Source organism: Elgaria multicarinata, chromosome 6 (assembly GCF_023053635.1).
Source record: "Elgaria multicarinata webbii isolate HBS135686 ecotype San Diego chromosome 6, rElgMul1.1.pri, whole genome shotgun sequence".
Lineage (NCBI taxonomy): Eukaryota > Metazoa > Chordata > Lepidosauria > Squamata > Anguidae > Elgaria > Elgaria multicarinata.
In genome coordinates this window covers 72,526,905-72,539,291 of record NC_086176.1, presented here as the reverse complement: position 1 = coordinate 72,539,291, position 12,387 = coordinate 72,526,905, and the positions used below count along the sequence as shown (strand labels likewise).

The window sequence follows — 12,387 nt, the reverse complement described above, 5'->3', positions numbered from 1 at the left end:
TCCGGGGGCTATTACATGCTGGCCCCAAGGACAAGGTAGAACCATCTGAGGCCCGCTGTAATGAGTTTGCTAGGCACTTCCAAAATAAGTTCTTTTGCATCCGCCAGGACTTAGACTCCAGTGGTATAGCAGGTGAATCTAGTGAGGTATCCAGAGTACAGGCTTGTCCAGTTTGGATGAGTTTCTTGGATGAGTACAGCTCGAGGATGTTGACAAGGTGCTTGGACAGGTCCGTGCAACCACCTCTGTATTGGATCCTTGCCCCTCTTGGCTAATAAAAGCGAGCAGGGATGGAACAGCTGGCTGGGCCAAGGAAGTGATTAATGTCTCTCTGCGAGAGGGAGTGGTCCCAGACCGTCTGAAAGAGGTGGTAGTGAGACCACTCCTGAAGAAAACTTCCTTGGACCCGGAAAATCTTAGTAACTATAGGCCGGTGGCAAATGTTCCATTCCTGGGCAAGGTCCTTGAGCGGGTGGTTGCAGGCCAGTTCCAGACACTCTTGGATGAGACTGATTATCTGGATCCATTTCAGTCGGGTTTCAGGCTTGGTTTTGGCACGGAAACCGCCTTGGTCGCCCTGTAAGATGACCTATGTCGGGAGAAAGACAGGGGGAGTGTGACTCTGTTGATTCTCCTTGATCTCTCAGCGGCCTTCGATACCATCGACCATGGTATCCTTCTGGAGCGTCTGGCTGAATTGGGAGTGGGAGGCACTGCGTTGCAGTTGGTCCGCTCCTACTTGGCGGGTCGGCTCCAGAAGGTGGTGCTTGGGGGCATTGCTTGGCCCTGTGGATTCTCCGATATGCCATTCCGCAGGAGTCAGTCTTGTCCCCCATGCTGTTTAACATATACATGAAACCATTGGGTGCGGTCATCCGGAGTTATGGAGTGCGTTGTCATCAGTACGCTGATGACACGCAGCTCTACTTCTCCTTTTCATCTTCATCAGGTGGGGCTGTTGATGTGCTGAACTGGTGCCTGGCCGCGACAATGGACTGGATAAGGGCTAATAAACTGAAACTCAATCCAGACAAGACTGAGATGTTGCTGGTGGGTGGTTCCTCTGACCGGATGGGGGGTGTTCAACCGGTTCTGGATGGGGTTGCACTCCCCCTGAAGGAGCAGGTTCGTAGCTTGGGGGTTCTCCTAGAACCATCTCTGTCTCTTGAGGCTCAGGTGGCCTCGGTGGCACGGAGTGCTTTCTACCAACTCTGGTTGGTGGCCCAGCTACGCCCCTATCTGGACAGGGATAACTTAGCTTCAGTTGTCCATACTCTGGTAACCTCCAAATTAGATTACTGCAATGCCCTTGCTGTTTACTGTTTTACTCTGTACAGCACCATGTACATTGATGGTGCTATATAAATAAATAATAATAATAATAATAATAATAGGCAGACTTTGAAGACGGTTCGGAAGCTGCAGCTTGTGCAAAATGTGGCGTCCAGATTGATAGCTGGAACAGGAAGATTTGAGCATATAATACCGATTCTGGCCCGCTTGCATTGGCTGCCTATATGTTTCCGAGCCCAATTCAAGGTGCTGGTTTTAACCTATAAAGCCCTGCATGGCTTGGGACCACAATACCTGATGGAACGCCTCTCCCAACATGAACCTACCCGTACACTGCGCTCAACATCTAAGGTCCTCCTCCGAGTGCCTACTCCGAGGGAAGCTTGGAGGATGGTAACAAGGGAGAGGGCCTTTTTGGTGGTGGCCCCCCAACTGTGGAATGATCTCCCCAAGGAGGCTTGCCTGGTGCCAACATTGTTATCTTTCAGGCGCCAGGTCAAGATTTTCCTCTTCTCCCAGGCATTTAAAGGCATTGAACACTAAGTTTGTTTTTTAATGGACCCCAGAATTGTTGTTTTAAATGGATGCTGCTGTTTTTATACTGTTTTTTTTGTCTCTGATGGTTTTTAAATTTTGTATATTTTTAATGTTTACTGTTTTTAGCTTTTGTGAACTGCCCAGAGAGCTTCGGCTGTGGGGCGGTATATAAATGTAATTAAATAAATAAATAAGCAGGGGCCTGTCACATATGCTGTCAGGGTGGGGCCTGTGCTGCAGTGCTAACTCCTCCCTATGTCCAGTGTACATATGGAGAAGGTCTGAAGGGGCAGAGTACCCGAGCGCTTTTGAAGCATCTAGTGGAGGCACTCAGGCTCCAGTCGTATGTAGTGAGGGACTCTGAGGGAGTTCTGCCAAAACAGGTATTACTTTAAAAGTGTGTCTAGCACCTGTGTCTTGTTTTAGCCTTTCATTTCTACTCTAGAGTAGATATAGCGTCCCTAATTGGCATTGGGACACTAGGGCAGGTTTTTTGGGGGGGCTTTTCATATCAGGCTCCCTGCAGCTACTCTAGAGTAAAGCTGAAACGAAAACATGGCTTCTTGACACACGCTTAAAGTAATGTCAGTTTTAGCCCTAAGGCAACCTCGTGAGTTGGGATTTGAACCTTACGCAGTATGTATAGAATACAAACGTTTGTATTGCAGGTTATCTCTGGAGAACTTGGATTTATGGCAGGTGTTCCTTACTGGTGAGCTGGGAAGATCAAGTGGAATGGAAGTATTAAAAATGAATGATCCAGAGCCAAAGTAGTTTGGGAGGAGAGTTGACTCTGTGGGGGGAGGTGAAATGTTTAACAAAGGCATTGATGTTTTAAATGCACAGCAATATTATCTATCAATAATAAATGGTGTGGTACAGAGCAAATGTGCCCGAGTAAGTTATTGCAGTTTATGGATTAGGTCAGAGAAACAAGTAAGCAATGCAGATGGTGTTTGGAGGTTCAGAGACTTTTTAAAAAGCATTTCTATAAACCTGCTCAAAGCGGGGAGGCCTGGGGAAAGTGGGGATGTATTGAATGGTTTTGTTTCAAGAAAACTTTAAGAGGCAGTAATTGGACAGAGGAGCCCAGCATAAAGCTAGATGGGATGCTCCTGAGAGGATACCTACTCTGAGTTCAGATAGTTCTGCTGCCCAGGAAGAAATGCATTTGCAGCTCCCTTGTAACTCTACTGCAGCAGTGTGCGAGAAAGATGTTGTGTTTAGCTCCATCTTGAGTTGGGTTGACTTGCACTTGGGACTCTGCTAGCCAGATTTGGAGAGTAATGGATGACCATTGGTGGGCGGGTGCGACCTTAAGAGCAGTAAATTCTGCCTTCCCTCGTTTTCACAGCTAAGAACAAAGTAGCATGTTTGTACACTGGTTTTCTACAGTAGTTAAGCACTTTTGTAGGCTAAATGCAAGCTCCATACAGATCACGATTTTTAAGGTGCTTCTGTCAAGGCAGGCATTTGGGGTTTAGGCTGATTGGTTGCTGAGGTAGGTTTAATCTAGTCGATGCCTTTCATTCCTTGTTCATGGTTGTGATTGTGGTTGTTTTAACAGATGTGTTTTTATGTGTTAGTTATAATTTTATATTTGTATTTTACTGTGAGCTGCCTTGAGTGCTATTTTTGATGGATGCTACATCATCGGTCACTGGTACCAATCCCAACTGTTTATATCCTCCTCTGGTAATCAGAGCTAGCTCTCCTAGCTGCTGCTGTCACAAGCACATCTTTGAAACTGTGGGATAAACCCAGGTGGGGAATAAACCAGGAAGGTAGGGAGCACCAGAATGTGTATCAGAGGCAGTAAGCGTGTATGCACCAGTTGCTGAGGAACATTGCTAGGAGGGTCCTGCTGCTCCGTGTCCTGCTTGTGAGACCCTTTTTATTCCATATTATCCAAACTACCACAACAGATGTCATTGTGTTTGCTACGAAGCATCATTGCGTAAGAAGGATATAGTGTCACCATGATGGGATCTTATCGATATGACATAAGGTTTAATCTGGCCTTGGGTTCCTCCAGGCACAGTTTGGGCTATAATCCTTTACCATTGACCATGCTGCCTAGGTCTTATGGGAGTTGTAGTCAAAAACATCTGGAGGGCCCCAGGTTGCCAATCCCTGCGGGCATGATATCACTGCTTGAAGAATAGCACTAGAGATTAAAGTACTCTTAGCTATTGGAGATTTACTAATACCACTTGTGTAGTGGCAGGTTTAATGGTTACAGGTCACATGGCCAGTGAGAAGAAAAATATACCTTAACCCAACTTGGGGCCCTCCTGAAGTTGTTAGACTGCAACTGCCATAATCTGTTACCTTTGGCTATGCTGGCTAGGGCTGATGGGACTTGCAGTCCAACAACATCAGGAATGCTGCAGATTCCCCCCCCCCCCCGCTCCATCTTAACCACAGAGATTATTTGGGTGTATGTATGGAGTTGCAGAAGCTAGATCAGCTCCCTGACTGCCAAGTCAGTTAAAAGCTTTCACGTCATACTGAAAGAACAAATCACATATAATATTATATTGAGACAGTTTTGGAATATTCTGTCTGCAAAGCTATGGAATTCTGTAGTTGATAGGAAAATTGTTTCTGTGAAGGGTGGATTTTGGCGGGGGACTCACTGAAAATGGACAACTCCAGCCCTTTTCTCTCCCTCCCCACAATTGCTGGTTTTGCAAAATTCCTCTCGCTTGTCACTTGCCAATATTTAGGACAATAAACAGGGGTTTGCCAGAGGTGGATTGCTCTTTCAATTGAGCAAGCTAATACATTTCACATCACACTGCATTACTGTTTCTTAATGAAGCGGGGTGGGGGGTGGGGAAAGAGGTTTTAAAATTGTCTTTCATAGTGCATCCATCTCCACTTAAATAAGTCTTTGGAAAATTCATTGCATTTTTATAGTTGTTGTGCTGGCCTATAGACACAGACTGAGGAGCGGCCTTTGCCAACCTGTTGCCCTACAACTCCCAAAATTCCTAACTATTGGCTACACTGGTGGGGGAAATGGGTTTGTAGTCCACCAAACCAGAAGGGCCTCAGTTTGGGAGAGGCTAATGAGGAGAATAGCTGCATGTCTGGCAAAAGAAAGGTAAATAAATAATGCTCCACACCTTTCAAGCTACCTAGTATAAGCTGCCATGTTGGTCCATGGGAATAGTCAACTGGGGGGTCACAGCTGATGGTGGGCAGAGTTTGTGGGATGGCATAGGTCTGTCTCTCCTCTACATCTCTCTCATGAATGCGCACACACATAGACATGAAGCAGAAGTGATTTCCAGAGGAGCAGGCCGGAGAGAGAGAGTAGGCCTGTGGCATCCAGAGGGCTGGATGACTCTGAGAGCTACATTTATTTATTTATTACATTTCTATACCGCCCAATAGCCGGAGCTCTCTGGGCAGTTCACAAAAATTAAAACCATTCAAAGTATAAAACAACAGTATAAAACCATAATATAAAATACAATATAAAAGCGTTAGGCCAATGGTCACAGGCCCAGTATTAAGGCTTAGAATGGAAGAATGACATCCTACGTGTACTGTTCTTGGGTTTGTTTAAATTCCATATTATAAAGCTTATAAACATATCTCCTTCCAGCAGTAGAACTAGCTATTTAATTGACAGAACTAAAGAAACCACTCTCTGAAACTGGAGAGAGCATTTCTTGGGGAAATGTTCCTCTTCATCCTGGCCAGCATCAGGTTTTAGCACTTAGTGAAGAATGGTGGTGGTGAAGAACGGGGAGGGGAAAGTGTGGCGTCTCATTTGAAATCATTTGTACAGTTAATCTCTCACTTAGCTGTGAGCAGACTTGCATGGCACTCTTATTTCAGCTGGGCTGTGTCTCCCTTGCTGAGTGGCACTAGTGTGATTGCAGAGTGGCTCCAATATCCATGCTGCTTTGCATTTTAGCTACTAAATAAATCTTTTTCCTGTTCTGTAGAGAGCAGCTGTTTTGATCTCTCTCTCCTTGAGAGAGCCCAAGAGAAGAATTGGCTGCACAACAAATTACTTGTGAGACAATCTCCGGAATATGCTCCCTCAGGGTTTCTGAACTGAGCCTAACATGATTAATGCCGAAGAGGAATATTGTGGCTTTCTCCACTAGAGTAGAAAGCACTGAATTCCTGCTCAAATCCAGACAGCGTACGAGTCGACTTCCCCTCAAAGCCCTGCAGTCCCAGCTGTGGCCCACGGCTATGCGTTTAACAGATTGCTTGACTGCAGCTGGTCTTCAGTTGGAAGTCGAAGTGATTTAAACTGAAGAAACTGTTGGAAAATTCCAGTCAGACAGCATGAGTGGGAACATGTGGAGCTGAAATAATGAGTGGTGCATTGTTGGGAGGGGAAGGGAGGATTGAGGGGGTTGTCAATTGTACAAAGGGCCAAGGGATGTTATAACTAGCAGTACCTTCTACGTATATTCAATATATGTAGACATGAACATTCGGGTCTGTTCCTTTTTCATGTATGACTTCTGCACAGCTTTGAACAGGTTTCACAAATTAATAGGCACTTTAATTAAATTAACTTGTGCTCGACATTTTTTTTTGGAAGTTCGGCTCGGTATAAACAAAATAAGAAAATAAGGGCTTAGATTCAGGTTCTGCCTTCTGTGGATGGATGGGCTCCACTTCCAGAGGGCACCTCCAGCCAAATGTTGGCGAACTCGGCTCCCTGAAACACTACAGCCAGTCCCATCCAACAGGGTACCCTGACCATCGGTGTCAGGGGGTTGTTGCGGAGGGCAGGGGAAGAAGGGGTGGGCAAATCCACTTCTAACAGCCCAGTTGCTTGCGCCTATATCTGGATCCAACCCAGGGTTTCCTATGAAGTGAAGTTGCGGTTTTTGTATATGTAATGGTGGAAGCTATTCTGCAGCTTGTGAGTACCCTTCCCCCATTTATTTTCTAACTTGCATGGTACTTCATTTGAATGGTATCTGCATATTACCAAACTTGCTTATTATTATTATTATTATTATTATTATTATTATTATTATTATTTTTATACTGCCCAATAGCCAAAGCTCTCTGGGCGGTTCACGACATGCATCTCTCAACACATTTGCAGATTACTTCTCTGTGTTCAAGGAGTAAACCCTTCTGGAATACAAGCGGTTAGGCTAATTTACTTATTTTATTATTGCATTTATATTCTGCCTTTTTCCCCTCTTGCAAGGAACCAAGGTGGCTTACATTAGAATGTAAGCCTATGCGGCAGGGTCTTGCTATTTACTGTTTTACTCTGTACAGCACCATGTACATTGATGGTGCTATGTAAATAAATAATAATAAAATAATAATAACATGGTCCTTCTAGTCTCCATGTTATCCTCACAACAACTCTGTGACGTAAGTTAGGCAGAGAGTTGGTGCCTGGCCCAAGGTTACCCACTGAGCTTCGTGGTGGCCAAGTAGGGACTAGAACCTGGATCTCCTGAGTCCCAGTCCAACACTCTGAATCATTACACCACACTGGCTGTCAGACAGCTCAAATCTAGCTTAAATGTGACCATATTCTGCCAGAGAAGAGGCTGGTTGAAACTATCATTGCACAGGAAGCCAAGTGTTTGTAACAGGACTATTTGGTCCAGGGAGTGGAATGCCCTTGTAAGGTTACCAGCAGAAGGCAATAAAGAACATGTTGGAGCTTTTCCGAAAAGTCTATTGAGAAAAACAGATAAAACAGACAATTAATTGGTTGACTATAATGTTTTCCAGGGAAAAAAGAGGAACGGAGAGAGAAAAGGAGGGGTTGTGGAATTCTCTCACATATTTGCTAGGGTTAATCACCTGAAAAATACTAATTACAACATTTAAACTGCCAAGCTGGCTTAATATTGTAGTTGCAATTGGCATTCATTCATTTTTACTAAGGAACTTATGAAATGGATTTTTTTTCCGTGGAAAAATAGAACACTGGGAATTTTTCCTCCCCGCATCACTGGCTGCTCATCACATCATGTTGCTGCCTTTAGGACCTGCCATTTCATCCCACCCCACCCTGTTGTGGCCACAGGGGACAACTCTGAAGAGGTGTTGATATTCCCATAGCATGCCCTCTGTGGTATTTGTCTTGAGTATCTTATATAAGAATACAGTAGTGTAAGGCTTATTACTCGAGATCTACCCATCTGATTTTGCTCATCTTTGTTTTAAACTGAAGCTTGAAAATTTTGAAACCTCAAGAAAGTTCAAAGCTCTAGCTTTAATAGCTGTTAATTTCCTCCACGACAGACAGCCCTACTTGACCAATGAAAGTAGCACAAAGGTGGGCCCTGGTCAGGCAGTCGCTGCCAGTGGGAGGGAAAGGGGATGGAAGCAGCCAATCAGGAGCGGAGAGGGCAAAGCCATGCCGCTTGCAAATTTCAGAGGAGGGATTCACTATGCATGATCCACATTTGCATTATTCATGAACCAAAAAAAGGTGGGAGGGAAGAGCAAGACTATTCGTGCCCATGGCGACATGGGCTTTACACTAATAGCACAGGAATACTCATTTATTTCACATGATTTGGAACCCTTTTAATTATTTATCTCTCTATCCCTCTCTAAAGTATTGTGTAATAAGTCTGGAGTTTGAACACACCCTCATTAGTGCTCAGTCAGCTTGCACTAATTCTTTCCCTCATAAGCTGCCTTGTCTTTGAGTAGGAAGCTATTTCAAGTAGTAGGAAACAGAACAGGGGTAATGAAGACCTTCTGAAATGGAAATTGTTGATCTTCTGGTGACTTTGAGGAGGTGGTACTTGCATAGTGAGCATCCAGGGAAGACATTTTGTGACACTTTTCAGAATATACTTGGTGTGTATACCTGGTGGGTTTAGTTTAATTGCCATGCTTGCTCTTGAGGGCTACATGTGAATTATTTCTCTGCACCTTTAACAGTAGCATCCCAGCAGATGGAGAATTTGGAATACAACAGTGGTAAAAAATCTTAAGTTACAATACCAGTGGAATTTATAAACTCCTCGATGCATTCTCAAGAGCTGTAATAATATGGAGTGTCCTGTTCTAACTGTTCTTATCTTTCTTCTCTGCAGATCACCATTATCTTTAAATCTTACCAAGACTGTACAGATCAGAAGGTCTATCAAGCAGTGACTGATGATTTGCCAGCTGCTTTTGTAGATGGCACAACTAGCGGTGGCGATGGTGACACCAAAAGTTTGCGCATTGTGGAGATAGTGAGTGGAAAATATGTGGAAATGCATGCCAGATACATTGGGACCACTGTGTTTGTGCGCCAGCTTGGCCGCTACTTAACGCTGGCCATACGCATGCCGGAAGAGCTGGCCATGGCTTACGAAGAGAGCCAGGACCTACAGCTCTGTGTGAACGGTTGCCCCTCAAGTGAACGCATCGACGACAGTGGGCATCTACCTTTGCCAGTGATGGGGCAGCCCCTCCCTCCTGGTGCTTCAGGCCAGAGCCGATCTGTGTACACGATGGAAAGTGCGACAGCAAAATGCCACGAGAAGATGCTGTTGAAGGACATCTATTTTTACTCTTGCGTATTTGACTTGCTCACCACTGGCGACGCCAATTTCACGGCAGCTGCCCATAGTGCTTTGCAGGACGTTGAGGCTCTGCACCCCAGGAAGGAGCGGTGGCACATCTTCCCCAGCAATGGCGGCATTGGCCAGGGGAGTGTGTGGTGTCTTAGTCTTGGACTCGCGTGCTTGATGCTTGTTGTGTTTTTGTAGGGGTTTTTGTTTGTTTGAGAACAAAGGTTTTAAAATATATATTGTCATAATATATTGAGTAAAGAGTATATATGTATATACCATGTATATGAAGGGATGCTTTTTTTGTCCTGGGACACCCAGCGGATTGTACATATTGTGTTACTACCTTCCCCCCCCCCCCACCCGTATGTTGGATGTAATATTCTTTTTGATTGTAATAATTTTTTGCTTTGCAGTGGTGAAACGTTTTATAATGTCCTTTCATTAGGACCCGATAGAAAGCACTTTATTTTTTATATATTAAATATTTATGTGTACCTAGGTAATCTGTAAAGCATATATCCACATGTACATATATCATATCCAGTGCTCCCTCTAAGTATTACCTAGCTGAACTCACATACTTATGATCTTGTGTGATCCCTTTACCCTCGATCCTTGCCCTTCCTCTGGCAAGTTCAGACCACACAAGAAGCTGGCTGGGCATAGAGGCAGAGGTCTGGAAGAGCCAACTCTTCTTTTTGGACCTGGGCCAGTAGCCTTTGTTTCATAGGGGCAGCAAAGTCATTTGCCATCGATCCTCATAATTAAAGCATTCACCATTGCATCTCGTTTGTGATGCAGATAATCTTTGCTTCCTTCTCTGAAGGACTTTTTATTTTAATTAGTGATATCTTGTACTTGGGTTCTAATATGCAAGTGCAAAATTCACATCTTGTCTCAATTTATGAAGGGCACCCATATAGAAAATTGTGTCTTTCCTTCTGCCAAGTTTATGCGAATGGGGCTTGAAATTTCCCCAAAACGTTCTTGGGTTTTTGGACTCAAATCTCTTAATATATTGATATATGGATGTCTTCAAGTTGTTTGTACTAAATGTGTACCCTATGATAGTGGTAGGCTGTACCTGGTTGATTTCTCTCCCTATCCCTTTAGTTTCTATTGAAACTAACCCCCCCCCAAAAAAAAATTAATTCTAAAGCTTGCACATAAACCTTGTCTGAAAAGAAAGGCAGACAGTTTGCAAACCCAACAGTCTGAACTGTAACCTTCCCCGCCAGCATACATCAATGTTTGTACTGGGGACAGTGGGTCAGGCAGGTCCAGGAACACGGCTTAGAGGAGGCTAGAGTTGCTTTGTCATCATTCCCATGTCAATTTTTAGCAAGTTTTTTTAATTGCAACATCTTCTATAGGAGTGTCCATATTGGTCTGTTGCAACACAGAGAGACTATCTTGTGGCCTTTTAAGACTGGCAGGTGTACTGTAGCATCCATTAGCTTTTGTGGCTTAGACTCTTGTTCATCAGATGATGCAGGCTGTAGCCCATTAAAGCTTATGGCACAATAAATCGATTACTTTTGAAGTGCCATGAGACTTTTTTTCTTTTCTTTTATGTAACTCTGGAGCCCACATGCCTGTATCATATGTGCAGTGCATTATTTGTTGTGGGGACCTAATCCACTCCCCATATTCTCTTATGGTTGCTGCCTTGGGACCCTAAAGGAGATGTGGGCAATATGTGGTCCGTGTGCTGCCCCCAAAATTGAAAGAACAAAAGTTTTGTCTGGTGTACCCATTTTTTTAAAAACCCTTTTGTACTCTATAGCTACTATGGAGCACCTAAAAGGTCAAAATTAGCTAATTTTGACCCTTTAGATGCACTGTAGTAGTGACCCAGATGCATGTGGCCCTATAGCCCACCTTTCTCTGAAAACGTTCTTTGCCAGCTGAGCCAGTTTCATTGAATTCTATGGGGGCAGGGAGGTTAAAGTAACCTTCCCCCCTTTTTATCTAGGGAGGCCTACTGTGACACAACTGGAGAACCTTTGACATTGAACATGCCAACTTCACAGCTAGCAAACAGACATAGGATTAGGGTGCCAGCCTCTTGGTCTGAGATGAAATGTGTACAGGGGTAGCTGATTAAGGGCATGGGAGCTTCCACTACACCAAGGGTTGGATTCAGTTTTATGCTGGATCAGCTGGCAAGATGGAAGTGGACTTCAGTGTCTTTTCCTTCCCACCACAACTCCTCCAGTCCCCAGGAAATGCTATGCAGAGAGTCAGTAGACCCTGTTGAATGGTGTGAGCTGCTGTGGGTTGAGGGAGAAGCCAAAAATTATGGGAGGGACCTTCCACAAGCAGAGCCCTTTCTCTTGCGGTAGGCAGATCCTGGATCCAATACCTTAAGTGAACAGTAGGCAGAGAATGAAGGTATGACATTGCCTTGTCCTGTGTCACATTGATCCATTGAATAGTCCATAAGTCCACAGCAGTTGACCTGGCAGTGGCTCACTAAGTCTCAGGTAGAGGTTCTTCCTAGTTCTTTTTAACTGTAGATGCTGGGGATTGAACGTGGTGGTGCCTTGCGCATGCAAAACAATGCCCCTGTCATGGATTTCAGCTCCTCTTCCACATTGCTTGGGGTTTGGAATTCTCCTTTCTGGGTGGGCTGGGCCATTTGTATGGATGCTGTAATTCCCTTGGTTTGCAATGCGAACTGCTTTGGGATCAACTGGCTGTGCATAGTTGTTGATAGGATTGGAATAATGAGAGCTAATGAAGTATAGAGGTGAAAAGAATAAACTGAGATCTTGTTGGTGACCTCACCCCACCCCACCCCAAACACACACACACACACACGTATTGGCACAATGATAGTAGCCTGTATTTCAGGGCTTGTTGAGAAATACTGAAATAAAACCAAGGAACATGACAAAACTTGTTTGGTTTAATATATATACTTTTAACTGTCAACACTGGAAATGCATAAAAGTACAGGTGAAATTGCTGTCCAGTAAGGTCAAATTGTGCTGGGGCTCGGAATACTCTGCTGAACTTACTG

At 44.4% G+C, this 12,387-nt stretch overlaps 1 protein-coding gene across 1 annotated transcript in view; it reads left to right on the top strand.

The window, feature by feature from the left end:
• RGMB (repulsive guidance molecule BMP co-receptor b) overlaps positions 1 to 10,894 on the top strand; it is a 40,570-nt gene extending 29,676 nt beyond the window's left edge. The window contains exon 5 of the mRNA XM_063129570.1: positions 8,895 to 10,894. Within this exon, the coding sequence (XP_062985640.1) occupies positions 8,895 to 9,557 (663 nt within the window). The 3' untranslated portion in view covers positions 9,558 to 10,894. The remainder of the gene's footprint in view (positions 1 to 8,894) is intronic.
• The last annotated feature ends 1,493 nt before the right edge of the window (positions 10,895 to 12,387 follow it).